Genomic DNA, 20,484 nt, shown 5'->3' with positions numbered 1-20,484 from the left:
TATTGTAAAGTAAAATAAAGCAAAAATAAAAATTAAAAATTAATTAATTAAGAAAAAAAAACACATCTGAAATTTTGTCCCAAGATAGAAGTGTAAAAAAAAATCCCTGAGTTCACTTCCTCCTAGAAGCACACCAAAATCACTATAATCCCTGTGATTTTGAGAACATGGGCTTTTGTTCATGGGTACCTGAACCTATAGGTAGGTTCTCCCGCTTATCTTCTGTAAGATTTTATATAGGATTTTAACTTCTCTTGCCCTCATTTTTTCTATAATTATAAAATGTGAATAATAATAATAAACCAATAATTAACTCAAAAAATCAAACCAAAAACAAAAAAAAAGAAGGAACCAGAATGAAACAGGAGGGACAGAGTCACGGCAGAGTCAAGAACCTTGTCCATCCATGGGCACGGGTAACCATAAATAAGCAGGCAGTTGCAACTGTATAAGTTCTTCCCAAGGAGCAAGCGGTCTGAAACCCATATTAGACTCCCCAAGCTGGAGCTCATAGAACATCTAGGTTTGAAGGCCAGTGGGGCTTGCTTTTAGACATACAGAGGGCTGCAGGAAATAGAGACTCCACTCTTAAATGGAGCACACAGAATTTCACACACTTCAGGAACCAGGGCGGAAGCAGTCGTTTGAAAGGAGCCTCAGTCAGACCCAACCCCTGATCTTAGAGAGTCCCCTGGAGGGACAGGAGGCAACTGGGCCTCCCCCTGTGGATACAGAAGCCAGGAGCTCTTTGTGCCTTAATAACACTGGTGCGGGAATGTGCCATAGTGGAAGCCTCCCTCTAGTATATTAGCCTTGGGACTCAGCTCTCTCCCCACTCACCAGCCTGTTGGCACCAGTACTGGGAGCCTGACTAACTGGGATGGGACACAGCCCCATCCACCAGCAAATAGGCACTGCAAGAACCTCTGAGCCCACAGCCTCACCTGGACATAGCCCTGTCTACCACAGGTCCTGGGGCCCAGTCCTTCACACTAACACGCAGGGACCAGATCTGGAATCCCTAAGAACCAGCAGCCAGAGACTCTGCTATCCAGCCTGGCATATCAGAGGGCACACATCAGTTCCAGGACAACCGACAAAACCCTGCTGCCTGCTATGGCAGGACTTACCCACCCTTTAGAAGGTCAGCACCAGTCCAGGCCCACAGACCAGAAGGCCAGCACAGGCTTCAGGACGCTCCATATCCCATAGCATGCTCTGCCAGAAGCCATACCTGGGCCCTGCGGCCAGACCCCAGGACACGGCTCTGCCCACCAGTGAGATGGCATGCGTGTAGGGCCTGGCTTCACTTGCTGCTTCCCAGGTGGTGCGAGTGCTAAAGAACTTGGCTGTCAATGTAGAAGACATACAAGACAGATGTGGGCTCAATCCCTGGGTCAGGAAGATCCCCTGGAAGACGAAACGGCAACCCACTCCAGTATTCTTGCCCAGAGAATCCCATGAACAGAGGAGGCTGGTGGGCTACGGTCCATGGGATCACAAAAAGTCAGACCCACTGAATGACTAACACTTTAACTTTCTTTCACTCACCGGTAGGCAGGCACCCGTCCTGGGATTCCTGGACCCTGCTTTCATCCAACAGGGTGCCAGTGCCAGCCCCAGGGCCCCATTGGGTTCTGCCGCTAGCCACCTCATGACCCATCCCTGCCATCCAGCAGCCTCTCTGAAGGCCAGGGCCTGATAATCACCTGGACTGGGTCCAGCCATGACTACCAGACCACCCACAAGATGTCTCCTGCAAGGTTGGGAAACACAACCAATCTACCAGATACACAGAAATAAAATAGCAATTTAAGAAAAATCAGGCAACAGAGGAGCATATTCCAAATGAAGGAACAAGATGAAACCCAGAAGACAAATTAAGTGGATATCTCTACCTGAGAAAGAGTTCAAGGTAATGTTTGTAAAGACTATTAAAGAACTTGGGAGACAATTAATACTGTTAAAATCACTCTGCACCCTAAGGCAATCTATAGATTCAATGCAATCCCTATCAAAATATCAATAACAGTTTTCACAGAAATAGGACAGATAATTTTAAATTTTTTATGGATGCATAAAAGACCCCAAATAGCCAAAACAATCTTGAGAATGAAGAATAGATCTGGAAGGTGTTATGTTCCCTGACTTCAGGCTATAGTACAAAACTACAGAAATCAAAAGAGTGAGGTACTGGCATAAAGACAGACACATAGATCAGTGGAGCAGAATAGAGCCCAGAAGTAAATTCACAAAATAATGGTCAGTTCACCTACAGTAGTGATGGGAAACCTGAACAGCTGCATGTAAAAAAAAATTGAAATTAAAAAAATTTCTCACACCATATACAAAATGTATTGAAGCCCTAAATGTATGGCCAGAAACCATGAAAAGTCCTAGAAAAAAACACAGACAGAATACTCTTTGATGTAAATCACAGCAAGTTGTTTGTTTGTTTGTTTGTTTTGGATAATTCTAAGACAAAGGATATAAGCATCTGAATGCAGAGTTCCAAAGAATAGCAAGGAGAGACAAGAAAGCGTTCCTCAGTGATCAATGCAAAGAAATAAAGGAAAACAACAGAATGGGAAAGACTAGAGATCGCTTCAAGAAAATTAGAGATACCAAGGGAACATTTCATGCAAAGATGGGCTCGATAAAAGACAGAAATGGTATGGACCTAATAGGAACAGAAGATATTAAGAAGAGGTGGCAAGAATACATGGAAGAACTGTACAAAAAAAGATCTTCATGACCAAGAAAATCACGATGGTGTGATCACTCACTTAGAGTCAGACATCCTGGAATGTGAAGTCAAGTGAGCCTTAGGAAGCATGACTACGAACAAAGCTAGTGGAGGTGATGGAATTCCAGTTGAGCTATTTCAAATCCTGAAAGACGATGCTGTGAAAGTGCTGCACGCAATATGCCAGCAAATTTGGAACACTCCGCAGTGGCCACAGGACTGGAAAAGGTCAGTTTTCATTCCAATCCCAAAGAAAGGCACTGCCAAAGAATGCTCAAACTACTGCACAATTGCACTCATCTCACACGCTAGTAAAGTAATGCTCAAAATTCTCCAAGCCAGGCTTCAGCAATACGTGAACTGTGAACTTCCCGATGTTCAAGCTGGTTTTAGAAAAGGCAGAGGAACCAGAGACCAAACTGCCAACATCTGCTGGATCATGGAAAAAGCAAGAGAGTTCCAGAAAAACATCTCTTTCTGCTGTATTGACTATGCCAAAGCCTTTGACTGTGTGGATCAGAATAAACTGTGGAAAATTCTGAAAGAGACCGGAATACCAGACCATATGACCTGCCTTTTGAGAAACCTATATACAGGTCAGGAAGCAACAGTTAGAACTGGACATGGAACAACAGACTGGTTCCAAATAGGAAAAGGAGTATGTCAAGGCTGTATATTATCACCCTGCTTATTTAACTTATATGCAGGGTACATCCTGAGAAATGCTGGGCTGGAAGAAGCACAAGCTGGAATCAAGATTGCTGGGAGATATATCAATAACCTCAGATATGCAGATGACACCACCCTTATGGCAGAAAGTGAAGAGAAAATGAAAAGCCTCTTGATGAAAGTGAAAGAGGAGAGTGAAAAAGTTGGCTTAAAGCTCAACCAACATTCAGAAAACTAAGATCATGGCATCTGGTCCCATCACTTCATGGGAAAAAGATGGGGAAACAGGGGAAACAGTGTCAGACTTTATTTTGGGGGGCTCCAAAATCACTTCAAATGGTGACTGCAGCCAGGAAATTAAAAGACGCTTACTCCTTGGTAGGAAAGTTATGACCAACCTAGATAGCATATTCAAAAGCAGAGACATTACTTTGCCAACTAAGGTCCGTCTACTCAAGGCTATGGTTTTTCCTGTGGTCATGTATGGATGTGAGAGTTGGACTGTGAAGAAAGCTGAGCACCAAAGAATTGATGCTTTTGAACTGTGGTGTTGGAAAGGACTCCTGAGAGTCCCTTGGACTGCAAGGAGATCCAACCAGTCCATTCTGAAGGAGATCAGCCCTGGGATTTCTTTGGAAGGAACGATGCTAAAGCTGAAACTCCAGTACTTTGGCCACCTCATGCGAAGAGTTGACTCATTGGAAAAGACTCTGATGCTGGGAGGGATTGGGGACAGGAGGAGAAGGGGACGACAGAGGATGAGATGGCTGGATGGCATCACGGACTTGATGGACGTGAGTCTGAGTGAACTCCGGGAGTTGGTGATGGACAGGGAGGCCTGGTGTGCTGCGATTCATGGGGTCGCAAAGAGTTGGACACGACTGAGCGACTGAACTGAACTGAACTGAAGACAAAAGGAAACAATAGCAAAATTAAAAAATGGGGCCTTATTAAACTTAAAAGACTTTACACAGGAAAGGAAACCATTGACAAAAAGACAACCTTCTGAATTTAAGAAAATATTTGCAACCGATATGGCTGATAAGAGCTTAATATCCAAACATACAAATTCAATATTAGAAAAAAAACTCAACATCCAAATCTTAACTACTAGACTTTAAAACAGACACAAGTCCTGAATGGACATTGTTCACAAAAAAGATGTAGAGATGGCCATTAAACAAAAGATGCTCCGTATCACAAATCAGCAGAGAATTGTAAACCAAAACCTCAGTGCGATATTGTCTCACATCTGTGAGGATGGCTATCATCAAAGGACACATATAGCAAATGTTGGCAGGATGTAGAGAAAAGGGAACTCTGTACTCTACTGTGGGCGTGTCAGTGGGTACACACACTGCAAAACAGAATGAAAATTCCTCCAAAACCTGCAAACAGAAATACCATGTGATCCAGCAATCCCATTCATATATATATATATCTATATATATCTCAGAAGAAAGCAAAAACATTATTTCAAAAAGATACATGCACCCACATGTTCATAGTAGTATTTTTATGATGACCAAGGCGTAGAAAGGACTATGTGGCCATCAACAATAGATGAATAAAGATGTGTGTGTGTATATATATATATATAAACATTTTTATAGTAAGTTCATTTATGTTTTACTTGAAGTGTAGTTGGCTTACACTGTTATATTAATCTCTGCTACACAGCAAAGTGACTCAGTTTTACACATATATACATTCTTTTTCAAATGTTCTTTTCCATTATGGTTTATTCTAGGAGGTTGGATTATAAATTGTGTATATATAATGGGTGGATCCTAGTTCAATCTGACTGATGGGAAGACACTAAGAGATTAGGAACACACACAAAGGGCAGATCATGTGAAGATATAGGAAAAGAAGACCATCTATTAACATCAAATGCAGAGAGGAAACCAAACCTTGCTGCCACCATGATCTTGAACTTCTAGCCTCTAGAACTGAGAGAAAATATGTGTCTGTTGTTTAAAGGCAACTAGTCTGTTGAAGTCTGCTATGACTGCCTGAACAAACCAACATATTCATACTTTGTACCAAAAATCTTTTGCTTAAAAATAACTTTAAAAAGACATAGATCTTCTTGGAAAAGGTGTTCACTTGATGAATTTGAAACGTTTCTTTCTCAGCAGGAGCACACATGAGGGAGAAAGTGATTTGTTAGAGAGAGGTTTGGGGGGCAGGGATATGCTGTGTGAAGTGGAGCATAGCAGGCGTTCAGTGAATCCTGCATTGCCAGGCCTCCAAGAGCAGCTGGTACCGCCTCCAAGAGTGACCGCATTGGCAAATTTCAGAGACCCAGGCGGTCCGATTAGCTCTGCCTTGACCATTAAAATCAACAGTTAATAATGTTCTGAAAACTGCAATGCCTCGTGAATATATTCAAGTCTGGGAGATGTTCTTCATTCTGCTGACTTCTCTTCAAATCATAAGACATGCATCCTGTGGAGGTCTCCTAGGCTAGTATGTGTAGAATATTGTGTAGACATTAAGACTTGGTCCATGAACTCCAGGAAGTCAAGGCAGAGATTAGTTAACAACTGTGTTTTCTTATCTTTCCAAGGGTGTTCACAGAAGTTGGTTTGAGATGATTTTTTCCAAGAGATGCCAGGGTTCCCCACAGGCAGACATGCCTGTCTGTAAGGGCTGGCTTCCAGATGACATGTAACATCCATCCATTCATTCACGTTGAGTCCGCTGAAGACACATAAACACACCCAGCTGTGGAGACACAGCTTTTCCTTTTCTTCTTTGCCATTGAGCAGTTTCTTTTTCTCTGCAGTTTCCTTAACTTTGTTTTTTTCATGAAAGCACAGCAGGTACAACCATTTTAACTCCATTCCTGGCTGAGATCCCCTTTGGTAAACATTCCCTTAAAAGTTAAAAAGAAAACTACGCACGGCTTTTTCCAACAATGAGAAAAGTGCAATTTGTTCTTTTTTGTTTTGATTAAAACATCAAAAGCTCGCGGCAAGGGCCTCTTAAATGCAAATACCCTCTTCACCTCCTCTTAGATTTCTGAGTTCCTTGGGACTTCCCAACAATTCCTGTTTCTCTGAATCTTCTCTCTTCCCTGGCTGAGCAATTCTACCATCTAGCTCTTTGGAAATCAATGATAAATCATGTGCATGCTTTGTTCAGCCCATGCAGTCTTTGACTTTGGGGTTCTAAGCATTTATCACCCTTAGTGAGATAGACAGCATCTGATTTTGTTGACCGATAGGCATAGAGAGGACTGGGAACGTGTTAGGCATTTCATCATGACATGTGACAGATATAAACATTCTATGTGCATATTTTAGCAAGAACAACATATTTATAGTTACATTGGAATTACCCAACTCAAAGCAAAGATACAGAGTCAGTTTGACAAGCTACTTTTCTTTGAATATTCTACATTCCAGAACTATTCTAATGCTATAAAGGGATGGAATTAAAAGTGAATACTTAGGAAAGAGCAGGTGTTTTACCTGGCAAAGCCAACGCCTCTGCTGACTCCATTAGCATCTCTTAGTATTCTTGTGGAAATGACATGTCCAAAAGGTTTCAGCATATTCTCAAGTTCCTGCTCATCCATAGAAATGGGGAGATTTGATATGTAAAGGTTTGTTGGGTCTTGCTCTTGTTGCTAAGGGAGAAAAAGAAACACATGTGGTAAGTTCTGAATATTGAGAAACACTGCAGAAATGGATACATTTTCCTTACATTGCCATCTAGATTCCAATCTCCAACATTCTGCTCAAGTTCTTTCAGTAAGGGCAGTGTTCCTTTTCACCGGATTCCTATGCGCCAGGATGCTTCTCAAAGAAACAATGTCATCTGTGACAACTAAGCTTTCTGTCCAGCCTTCCTTAGAAAAGACTAATGAACTTTTATTGAGGTTGAACAAAGGTAAACACATATGTTCCATGACCATTAACTGGTGGTTCTATAACCACTCTAATTGCCTTCACCACTAGTTACTAATGTTGCATTTAGAGAGTGTTCATAGTCGTGTGTGTGCACGTGCTAAGTAACCTCAGTCGTGTCCAACTCTTGTGACACTACAGACGATAGCCTGCCACGCTCCTCTGCGGGCCTCTCCAGGCAAGAATACTGGAGTGGGTTGCCATGCCCTCCTCCAGGGCAGCTTCCCGACCCAGGGATCCAACCCACACCTCTTCCATCTCCTTCATCGGCAGGTGGGTTCTTTACCACTAGTGCCCCCTGGGAAGCCCTTCACCACACACTAGGCATTGTTTTAAACCCTTGATATACACTATTTCATTCAATATTCCCAGCATATATAATTGTTACTATTTTAAAGAGGACAAAATTCAGCCATGGCTTGTCTAAGTTACATAGCTCATAAACATCAAAGCCAGGGCTGAAACCTGGGGAGTATCCCCCAAGTTCATGAGTTTTCCTGTCCTACTATACTGCTTTCCACTGAATCAATGTGGGAAAAAGAGGTATGGTCCTAGAACGTCATTTATCATCAGCCTCAGCATCAGTTGGGAACTTGCCAGTAACGTAAATTCTCAAGACCCACTCCCGGATCAGACACTTGAGTGTGGGCCAAATGACCCGTGTTTTGACAAGCCTTTCAGGTGATTTCTGATGATTGCTCACTGCCACAGAACACAACTAAATATTTACACGCGAATGAGATTATGAAGTAGTACTAGTGCTTAAATAAGCTTCTTTAATAGGATGGGAAATCAAACAACCTGCCAGCATTATTTCCAAGTACACAAACATTTGCTATTTCACAGACTGAATTTATATGTTGGAACTTAGTTATATGTCTCAAAATAACGCACAGCCAAAAACCTGATGTGATTAAGTGTTAGTCGCTCAGTTGTGCCCGACTCTTTGCGACCCCATGGACTGCAGCCCACCAGGCTCCGGTGTCCATGAGATTTTCCAGGCAAGGATACTGGAGTGGGTTGCCATTTCCTTCTCCAGGGGATCTTCTCAACCCAGGGATCGAACCCGGGTCTCCTGCACTGCAGGCAGATTCTTTACCGACTGAGCTACAAGGGAATGCACAGCCAAACACCTGATGTGATTAGTTAATATCAAAACAGGTCAGATACTTAGATGAACTATTATATTTTAACTAAAACAACAAGAAGCACAATGACATTGGGAAAAGCACTTCTGAAGTCTGTAGCAAATGAGATGATATAACAGTGAAAATATCTTTTGTGAAGAGATGATATCTTCTGTAGATATTTGAGGTTTTAAGTACAACGAACACGATTCCAATTACTATTACAGGTCAAGAAACAATTTTGGCATGAAACTAAACTCCTTTATGTTTAGCAGTTCTAAATATTCAGGTAGGTCATAATATTTTTATTAGGCTTTGAGATGAATAAGATCTATTATTAGGTTCTTTTTGAAACACAGTTTAGTTTTCAAGCTTTTTGATCACCAGGGAAATCTCTGCAAATAAATACGCACTCAATCAAAAAATACAACACAACTTTAGCATTTGGGAATATAGTTTAAATGGAGAAGCTGTATAACCGTGGTCAGTTTCTCTCACTCTCTCACACACACATCACTAATTAATGGTGTGATCCTAGAGAGAAAACGGAGATATTATTTTTTCCTAAGTGACATGATCCCCACCCCTTAGTGGGGGTGATTAAAAAAAAGTGGCATTTCAGATACATAATAGCAAGCCTGTGCACATACAACTTCCATCTTTATATTATTTTACTACCCATCCTTTAATTTTAATCTTCATATCATCTTTCCAAAGCCAGGTAAGCAAATAGCATCATAGTTACTGGATAATGAGGAAATAGAAGCATGAACTTTTCATCATCTTACTTGAAGACAATTTGATAATTAGTGACAGGGTTCAAATTAAATTTAGTCAGGTTTTCTATCTTCCATCTCAGTGCCCTTTCCACTAGTCCAGTCCAGTGTTATCCACGCTGTAATCATTTGCATACCATCTTAGAAAATGTGCCAGCCATGTACTAATTTTATTTACTTAAAACTTTTCTTTACATCAAAATACCTTTGGGCTTAAGTAAACCCATTTAAAAAGACAACAGTATGTTGCTTGCATGGCTAAAAGGCCAGGATCACTTTGCATAAGTAGGTTACTATCAAAACTGGTAACAAATTAATGTTATTAAATTATATTAGATATTGCTTTTTCGCAGAAGATTTTGACCTTGGTGGTTGATTCTCTCTTAGTTACAAAAGAGATTTGTAAGTAAGAGAGGTACTGACCACACTAGGACCAGACAGAGTCTTTTTCCTGGGAAGAATCAGAGTTGAGAAAAGAATGACTTTCTTATAGTGTGATTTTTGGAGCTTACACTTCCAGGTCAACTCAAGTCCCAGTGGGAGTTCGTGCTTTAGCCCAGAGAGCAGACTGCAACATACGGCAGTCCCAGGAATGGGTGGGAATTTGCCCAGTGTTCTGCACCCCTTTGTCCTAAAGGAGGATAAACAGCCATAAGCAAACTATCCCCCTAGCCAGCATTCTGTACAATCTTTTCATTTTTCAAGTAGCATTAATATCCTGATTCATTTACTTGCACCTTTTCAAAATGGAGTGCAATGAACAGACAGAGCTTATACACAAGAGACTGCCCAGGAAGCTACTTTCTGAATCCAAATTCAAAGGGCAAGGCCAACTCCTAATCTGTATTCACACAGACAGTACAGAATGGGAGAGGCCACTCCTTGATTTGTGTTCATAGAAAGACTAGAGTGCGGGACAGTGTTATTCATTAACTCATTCTCTCCTCTGAAATACAAGTCTTGAACATATTTGTTGACTTGACAATAGAAGTTAATTTCTATATAGAATGACCTTTAAAATAATATATACATCTATATTTTTATTTTTATGTATACATCAGGTTTATGTAAACAGACGGTTTCTTTTGAAAGGCTCTTTGTCACTGTGAACCTGAAAGAATATGCCTTTTAAATTTGAAAAAAACAACAACTAATAACTCATATGATACCTACACTCTAGAAACTTTTACCAATCTGTTTTTAACTTTTCATGATCATTTAGCTCCAGAATAGAGCTGAAGGGGCACCTCATCCAATAGGATCATTTAACAGATGGGGGGAAAGATAGAGACTGGAGTAGTGCTTATGATTTACTCAAGGCCACCCAGCTAAGTAGCAACAGGCTGGAAATAGAACCCATGTCCCTTCACGCCTGGTCTAATGTTCTTCCCAATGCTTTATACTGTCTTTCCTCGTAAACTCCAGAGAATAGTAGACAGAAGTTTGTAGTTCAGAGAAGTATTAGTACAGAAAAGAATATCTCTGCATATCTTATTTCATTCACAGTTGCTGATTCATTACTTAGTTTAGACACAAAGCTAAGCCAAAAAAAGGGGGTTCCTGGGCTTAGTTGGCATCTCACATACCATCACTGAATGACCCCTCTACAGCATATAATCTGTAAATATATGACTATAATTCATACATATATTACACTTAATGGACTGTGTCAGCATAAGTAACTCCTCCATTGGGTCTGTCCGTATCTTTTCATCTGTATAGGGACTTCTTGATTTATTTTTGAGCTTCATCAAAAGATCGTGAAAAAGTTAGAATGGTACCTGCCCCATCGTTAATGGAAGCAGAGACGTTGCCGTTTTATGTAAGAATATGTAAATATTCATTTCATGACTTCACTTGCCATGGATTTTTGGTGTTGGATTTATTGGTGTTCATTCACTTTTTTAATGTAGTTTGGAACAACTTCAGAACACTTTGAGGAAGCTTAGCAAATGAAGACAAATAGAGGTCAACATTATTGCTCACATCATGACCAAATATTGTGTCTGGGTCTGTGTTTGTTGGATGCATAACATAACTATTATATATACATGCTTCTAGAAAAGGTGACAACTTTTGAACAAGATTTCAACACTCAGTCTGATAACACTCATGCTTGATGAAATTCTATTTAAATATTCAGGAAGTAGTTATTGGCATTAGAGATTTTAGAGCAAAGTTTCTCAAGCCACCTGTGGTGGGAACCATTTTAATTTCCAATCTGTCACAAACTGATATTTGTAAAATATTTATATTTGCCAAAGCTAATAGAACAAAATTAAAAGACACAAAACACAAGTTGCAATTTTTATTGCCATATTCAAAAGATCAAAATTATATTTGGATTAAATGTCATGCTAATGTGAAATTGTTATAAAAAGTTTTAAATGCTTACTCTCTATTTCTGTATGTATTTCATTTTGAACAAGTACTATTTGGTAGATCAAATTATAACACTGATTTAGGGGGAAATATTTCTATTTTTTCCATGATAATATATTACACTAAGTTACCAGTCTTTGCCTACTTTATGTACTATCAAACTTTTCTTTTTAGAAAAGCACAACATTATGTGCAATCAATTAATAGTCACTTTTAACTGTTAAGTGGACAAAACTGTCTCAGGATGAATTGTTCTGAGCAGTGGTGACAAAATACCCTGAAGATGTTTGAAACAACTCTAAAGCAAACATATGATTTTAAATATTTTTAAAACACATTGAAGGGGATGGTCATATAGACTACAGATAATAATATTATTCCTTACTGCAGCAGAGTTTTACAGTATTTAAGGTGTTTAGGGGCATTTATTTTATTTTATATGGCCCTTTCTAACACTCCTAGGCAGTAGATAGGCAAGAGTTATTATCATTACTCTACAAATGAGAAAATTGATTCTGATATTTTAAGAAGGGTACCAAACACACATGGTAAGTGAATAAATTACATCATAAGTGATATTTTTTATCTTGATCAAGATCAAGATAGTACCCTTTGTACTACATTATGCCAATTCTCGGGATTGCCAATAAATATTGCTATTCAATGGATCTCTCTAGTAGAAAGAAAAATCAATGTGGACACAAAGGTGCAATTGCTTTTCTGTAAAATTTATTTAATTGGAGGATAATTAAAATATTGTGATGGTATCACTTTTTAATGGAAGAGCTTATTTTAAATGCTATAGCAATTTTAAAATTAATAATAATAAAAAGTGTTTTCCCTTTCCCAAAACACGAAAACATGGAGTCAGAGCCTCTTGAACGAACAAGCTGCCCTTAAAGGCAGCAGAGATTTTAGAATCAGCTTAACACTAACTTTGTACACAAATGTTCTTACCCTTCTAGTAACATCATCAGCCTGTTTGATGCATAGCTCTAGGAGTTCCAGCTCATTTCGGCAAGATCTGGAGGAAACCAGCCATTCTGGACATACTCCTCTGATGATTAATTTCATTTGCTACCTGGACCGAGCCACAGGCTGCTCAGAGAATTGGTCAGGCATTGTTCTAAATCTAGCTGTGAGAGTGCTTCCTGAATGACGTTAACATTTAAACTAATTTGTTTACTACATAAAACAATCACCCTCTCTAATGTGGGTGGGCCTCATCCAATCACTGAAGATCTGAACAAGGCTGATCCTCCCTTAAGTTTAGTTTGACCACCTTCAAGCTGGGACACAATTTCTTTCTGGCCTTTGAACTCAAAACTGAAACATTGGCTATTACTGGGTCTCCAGCACAGCTTGCTGACCTCAGATCTTGTGACTTGTCAGCCTCCATAATCAGGCAGATTTCATGAAATAGAATTCTCTCTCTCTCTCTCTCTCTCTCTCTCTCTCTCTCTCTCACACACACACACACACACACACACACACACACGTACCTTACTGGCTGTTTCTCTATAAAGACTCTTAACTAATACAAAGTGTTAATTCTGTCAAATCTGTTTTACCATAAAAATATGAGAGCAGTCTTAGCTCTGACCTTCACATAGGACCTTTTTGTTCCCTAGCCACAAAAACATGGTCTTGGACCAGGTATAAAGAGAGCCAGAGTCTCCCCCTTTCTCTAGAAGCATCTATTGCATTAGAGACCATTAAAGGGAAACTAAAGAAAGACTACTAAGAAGAAGTAGATTTTCACCCCTAAATAGTGCCCAATAAAGATATCCTCTGTCTTATCTGCTAAGCAATGAAGGTGGCTGCCCTCTAGTTTCAATTGTCTTCTGCCTCTCCTAAGAGTGAGAAGGCGATTTCTCTTCCCCGGCTCTCACATACTGATGGAGGCAGAGCAGAGCATCCAGCAGTGTTTCCTCCTGAGGCACCAATAAGAACAATCTCCATAAAATAAGAATCAATAAGAACAATTTCCCTAAGGAACACATGTTGCAAAGAAGGATTTCATCATTTCAGATTCCATGTCTAAGCACAGCATTGGCAATTGGAGTTCTTATCCCCAAGTTCAACTGGGGACACGGGTTAGTTCTGGACAACACACTCAGCAGAGAATGAGAAATCGTGTCCAAGGCTCAGGACAACCTGAACACTGGGTCACGTGCTGCTCTTTAAGGCAGGGCCCTGGGATGAGGTAAGCAGTGAAGGGCTAAGCGAGCGCCCTGCGTCTCAGTGACTGCGTCGGAGTTACCTGTGTGTAGTCCTGGGCCAGGCGGGGCCCTGGCTCCGCTCGACTTCTCCCTTCACAGGACCTCCTGAACTCAGCCCAGTATCACCTGATGGGATGGTTTCTCCTGTGAGAAAACGCTACATTAACATTCTACAATACTGAGCTCTCTCTATAGTTTTATTGTAACGCCCTGTTATATCACAAATACGGATGGTCTTGTACTCAGACTCCTGAAGGTCAAGAATGAGAGCAGGAAACAAAACTATAGAGAAACAGACTCAATATTGCAAAGAAATTACACCCCCTTCCCTCAGTCTCATTCACCTCTCTGATGGGGCTTTCGATGCCATGAGTTTTAGAACAGAATGTCATCACCTGATTCGTGGACAATAACTACGGTTCTTCTTCAAGCAACTGAAATTCTGGAAAGGGCGTGAATATGGCCATACATTCGCTACAGCGCCCTATTCATTTCTTCCGGAATGATCATTACAACACACACACATACGGAAGGCATGCGAACCATCTCTGTGTCTTCTGCCCAGAACAGCTGAGCCTTGCTGAGGTTCACAGGCATGTTGGGGGGCACACACAAATGTGTTGCCAAGTGAGGCGCAAAGGAGCTAAGGATAAAGAATTCCACTCGAGGGCAACCATTCCCACTGGGCTCAGTGTCAGTGACACCTCAGCACCTACCACACATGGTGATTACTGGAATTGTGCGACAGGACTCAGGTGGTAATCACGGGGTCCCTTGAAAGTAGTGCATCCTAATAAAGTGTAGGGTACTCTGCTAAATCTGAATTTCTGTGTGAAAGAACACAAAAGGTTTTAATGTAAGTATAATAGCAAAGAACAAATCTGACTCGATGTTGGGTCCATTTCTTTTTTTTTTTTAATTTTAGTTTTTTATTTTTTAAATTTTAAAATCTTTAATTCTTACATGCATTCCCAAACATGAACCCCCCTCCCCATGCACCAGCCCCAAGCATGCTGCATCCTGCGTCAGACATAGACTGGCGATTCAATTCACATGATAGTATACATGTTAGAATGTCATTCTCCCAAATCATCCCACCCTCTCCCTCTCCCTCTGAGTCCAAAAGTCCGTTATACACATCTGTGTCTCTTTCCCTGTCTTGCATACAGGGTCGTCATTGCCATCTTCCTAAATTCCATATATATTTCTTTTTACTTTAACTTTTTTATTCTATTGTTTTTGCTGCAAGTTAGGGATATTGCCAATAGCTTGAAATATATGGGATTGCCCATTCTCTGACCCTTAAGGGTATAACACTTTTTCATTTGCATAGAGATAAAAAATCACAGAACAGTGAATAACATTTGTTTGTTGCAGGTTTACAAGAACATCATGACCAGATTTACCAGAACAGCTGCAAGAGCAAAGGATTCTGGCACCAAGAAGTTTGCAACAACCAACCACACCCCCTCCCCTCTTAGTATAAAACAAGACCGAGTTCTAACTTGGGTAAGATGGTTCTTTGGGACACAAGTCCACCATCTTCGCAGTCTGCTAGCTTTCCAATAAAGTCATGATTCCTTGACCCACCAACTCATCTCTTGATTTATTGGCCTGTCATACCGCGAGCAGGATGGGATTGGACTTGGTACCATAAGTACGTCCCAAATATTGCAGAGGACATAGTCATACTAAAATAGTAATTGCTACAAAGGATTAATATTACTGTCAAGTCATATAAATTATTTGTTTTTATATACGATTCATATTGGGTTTCCCATGTGGCTCAACGGTAAAGAATCCACCCGCCAATGCAGGAGACTCAGGAGATGTGAGTTTGACCCTTGGGTCAGGAAGATCCCCTGGAAGAGGAAATGGCAACCCACTCCAGCGTTCTTGCCTGGGAAACCCCATGGACAGAGGAGCCTGGTGGGCTACAGTCCAGGGGGTCACGAAGAGTCAGACACGACTGAGCACAGCATACACACGCGATTTATACTATTTTTAAGCTTACTTTGCGCCACATACCAGGCTTTAAAGTTATCTAAATTCATAAGGTTCTCTTCCTTAAAACAACCCCTGTCTGTCTGTCTGGTTAATGTCCTTATTTTATGTCACAAAGCTGAGGTTAAAAGAAGATATTCAACTATTTAAAGTCACACAGCTGTTAAATCCAATGCTAATTCAAATCCCAATCTATCTGACTCAAGAGACCTGAGATTGCAACAAAAGTAATGTGTTTAAAGGCTGGTTCATAACTTCTAAGGGATCAAGGTGAAGGAGCCAGCACTGGGTAGATTCCTACAGGTGTTCAGTGGAAGCACAGTTTACCGTTCTCTGGATGGAAATCCCTTCATCCACTGAGTCTGAGAAAGACTCAAAGTTAAGCTCTGTTTTCAAGGCTAGCAGAACAAAACTTTCTCAAGTTCCTAAGAAAAACACCCCTGACTAGTTTTCTGCTAACCTCTACTACCTGAGGATACGTTTTAAACTATATGCGTTATATAGAGGAAGTGAAAAAATGACAGCTTGGTATGTGAAATGTTGCTGTTGCACTGTTGTTTTGCTCGAATCTTTTATTCCAAAATTGTCCAATGTCGATTTCACAGGAAGCTGGTTTTGTAAAGCCATGCACATTTCACATGGGATAGAGAAAGAAGGTGCTTTCAGTTCGACACCAGAACCTTCTTTAAGGAAACAAATTCAGCTGTACATGTAAGTACTGTCAGGCTAAGTGAGGGATGGCATATCCTAGGTTTATTTGGTCCCAGTCTCTCTGAAGACAGCCTGAGAAGACTGTAGAACTTCTGGTGGCCTGTGATCCTTAACATTACCATGGAGAAAATTTGCGTGTGTGCACGCCCATGAAAACTGGTGTATCACTATCAATGCAGGGAGAAGGAAGTCACCTGGATGCTACCATCTTGTTTCATTTCTTGTATTTCTGGTATGAAAATCATGAGCTTGGTAGAAAAACAGCAAGCAAGATGTACATAGAGGGTTGTAGGTGTTCAAAGGACATAAGCCATTTTACTTTTGAAAACTATTAACTTCCATCACCAATGCCAGCTTTTTTTGGCACATAAATTAACTGTAATTTTCTTGAAATATATCAGTGGGAAAGTGATCAGTCTTATTCTTACTGTGACTCAACACTGAGTTAAAAGGATGCCACCAAGACTTCCTGGAAGGTGGATGAAAAAGCACACATAAATCTGTTTCTCTCCAGTTCTACGGAATCGTGGGCTCCGGGCCAGGGGGAAGAACGGGGGGCGCTCAGGGACACACTGCTGATGCCAGCCAAAGCCTCTTGTGGATTTACATATCTTGACTCAAAGCACTTTACTAAACAGACCATCCTCTTATAGTTTACACTGTTCCTGTTGACTGTTCAGCTTCCGAGGTGGCTCAGTGGTAAAGAGCCTGCCTGCCCATGTGGGAGATATAAGAGACTTGGGCTTAATCCCTGGATCAGGAAGACCCCCTCGAGAAGGATTCTGAAGCCCCATGGACAGAGGAGACTGGTGGGCTACAGTCCTTGGGGTCACAAAGAGGTGGATACGACTGAGCATGTGCGTGTGTATGCACGCGTGCACACACACACACATTGACACACATTCACTCACTCATCAAACATTTGTCTACTCCGTATCAGTCACTGAGCTAAATCCTGACAACAGAGACATGATGGCTTGCCTGCCATAGAGAGCTCAGACTTACAGACAGTGCGCAACAAAATCGCAATAAGAAAAGCTACTTCCTGTTAGTGGACACATGAGTGCAACCAAGGACGGAGACATCTGCCTCCTATACTCTTACTCTCCGTAACATGAAATTCTGTCTTCCTCAATATGGTGACTAGACAGTCTAAATTATTTCTAAATGGTGTCTCGGCTACATTATGAACATAAAATTAATTCCTGAAATACATAACCCTCTAGGAGGTATTAACCACTAAGACAACCAAGATTTTCAGTGTGGGTTTAACATTTCAATTTTAACAAAAAATTCTATGTATAAATCTTTAGAAAATGTTAATTGGGAATAACCTGTAAACAGATAGTGACACAGTGATTCTGGCATTACAGAGTTTTATGACAGTAACTAGTTATCATTTCTCAGCAAATTTCCTGAACTGTAAAATAGAAATAATAACTAATAACTTCAGAGAGTTATCATGAGAATTCAATGACACAATGCACTAAAAATTTAGGGGAGTTCCAGACATATAGTAGAAACTCTGTAACTCATTATTCTCTCTATAATTATGAGTAATTATAGAAATAAAAGCATTTAGGACATTGTAGAAGGAGAGTTATGAACTAAATGTAAGTCATGTTCATAAAACAGCAATTATTGCTATTTAGAATCTGCCCCATTGCGTTTCTCATGGGTGCAAACTTACCAGACCTTATATTAAATTACATAGAGGTGGACATATTAAACTGATGATGAGATTCTTAAAATGTAGCCACTGGATCAGCAGGAGAATCTAGAAATGTATCACAGGGGGAAACAGAACACTGTACTTATCATTTCTGAGCTAAAAAGATTAATGATTTATTACTAGGCTCATTAATCAAAACTGTGTGGCTTTTTTTTTATAAGGAGCAATTCCACTGTTCAAGTCAATTAGCCCACCAAAGCTATTACACCAAAGAAGCTGCAATGCTATTCAGACTTCCCCAGGAGTATTTGGAATATAAAATAAATGCTATTATTCAGAAGATACCGAATTGCTAAGCTTCTTAAATTCATACAATTGGGAACCTGCCGTACATTAACATGCTAAAACTCATTAAGAGTCTTTTTTTCCCCAGCTTTAGAGTCATTGGCATTCTTAGCACAGTAAGAACAATAACATGCTCCAGGCCTCCAAGGAAAGAATGCCTTGTGCTCCTCCAGCTCCACTTCAGGGCATCACTGGGGCAGCAGGGGTGCCCGTCCTTTGAGAGGGTGGCAGCTTCTGCTGGATGACCCTAAATCCTAGACAGGACTGCAGAGCTGGATCATACTGTGTGCGGGAGAGGAGAGGAAAAGGAGTAGCAGGTTTATAACATCGTTTATCTTTCCCTTGTTAGAGCTCTATTTAAAACATTCCAGAATTAATATGCAAAATGTGAGAAAGGATTTAACCCGTCAGTTAGAATCTATGAGGCTCTTTTCTTTTAACTGAAGGATATAGCTGATTTACAATGTTGTGTTTCAGGTGTAGAGCAAAGTGATTCAGATATGTATAACATATACATAGAGATATGTATATGTATATGTAGAGATATGTATATGTATATATGTGGTGTATGTCTGTGTGTGTATAAAAGCTATACAGTGGACTTGCCTGATAGCTCAGCTGATAAAGAATCCACCTGCAATGCAGGAGACCCCAGTTTGATTACTGGGTCAGGAAGTTACCCTGGAAAAGGGACAGGCTACCCACTCTAGTATTCCTGGGCTTCCCTGGTGGCTCAGATGGTAAAGAATCCGCCTGCAATGTGGGAGACCTGGGTTCAATCCTTGGGTTAGGAAGATCTCCTGGAGAAGGGAATGGCTACACACTTCAGTATTGTGGCCTGGAGAATTCCATGGACTGTATAGTCTATGGGGTCACAAAGAGTCAAACACGACTGAGCAACTTTCACTTCAACCTATACAGTAGGCCCTTGTTGGTTATCTAGTTTTTATATGGTAGTGGGTATCTGTTAATCGCAAACTCTCACTTTATCCCTCCTTCCCTTTCTCTTTGATAAGCATAAATTTGTTTTCTGTATCTGTGGGCCTAATTGTGTTTTGTACATAAGTTCATTTGAGTCATTTTACTTTAGATTCCACATATAAGCATGATCATATGATATCTGTCTTTCTCTAACTGGCTTACTTCACTAGGTATGGCCATCTCTATGTTCGTCCAGGTTGCTGCAAATGGTATCACGTCATTCCTTTCATAGCTGAGAAATATTCATCATATCTATGCACCACCTCTTCTTTATCCGTTCGTCTCCTGATGCACACTTAGGGTGCTTCCATGAGGCTTTTATTATGTAAGTGAATAACTAAATAAATGAGGGATCCTTAGAGTAGAATGCAAACTAATAAATATGGAAGGAATGTTGGAAGGACAAAATCAGTACTTGGTAACAATAACAGTAATCATGGACTTAAGCATGAATCTTCAGAATATGCCAAAACAAGTGAGTAAAATTGATGAGAACTAGGAACAGCACATAATCCCAAAGAATTTCTCTCCAAACCTCAAAGAATTTCCCCTGAAAGATTAGTAATCACAAGGGTAACTTATCCATGGTGATACCTTTCAGACAACATCTTACGATCAGTTCTATCACCGACATGGAGTGGGTGGACACCATGTGCCCCTCCCCATCCCATGTGATGCATCAGAAGGAGAGGAGTGGTCTGTGGCCTTGTTCCAACAGTGCACACCTGAATGGACTCACTGGAAAGTATCAGGCACACATAAGTTGAGAGACATTCAAAATACAGTAACTGGTCTGAAATCTTTTTTTAAAAAAATCAAGATAAAGAAAGACTGAAGAAGAACCAGAGATTCAGTTCAGTTCAGTTCAGTTGCTCAGTTGTGTCCCACTCTTTGTGACCCCATGAATCGCAGCACACCAGGCCTCCCTGTCC

The 20,484-nt window shown here is 40.5% G+C and overlaps 1 protein-coding gene across 10 annotated transcripts in view; it reads right to left on the bottom strand.

Moving 5' to 3' along the window:
- Positions 1-20,484, bottom strand: part of RBMS3 (RNA binding motif single stranded interacting protein 3) — an 816,868-nt gene that overhangs the window by 297,267 nt on the left and 499,117 nt on the right. For all 10 annotated transcript variants that reach the window (XM_004018199.6, XM_015102101.4, XM_015102103.4 and 7 more), the window contains exon 5: positions 6,895-7,052. In XM_004018199.6, coding sequence (XP_004018248.3) covers positions 6,895-7,052 — 158 coding nt within the window. The remainder of the gene's footprint in view (positions 1-6,894; positions 7,053-20,484) is intronic.

This window comes from Ovis aries, chromosome 19 (assembly GCF_016772045.2).
Source record: "Ovis aries strain OAR_USU_Benz2616 breed Rambouillet chromosome 19, ARS-UI_Ramb_v3.0, whole genome shotgun sequence".
NCBI classification, from domain to species: Eukaryota; Metazoa; Chordata; class Mammalia; order Artiodactyla; family Bovidae; genus Ovis; species Ovis aries.
Note: the sequence above shows the minus strand (reverse complement) of the source record. Positions and strands in the feature narration are given on the sequence as shown.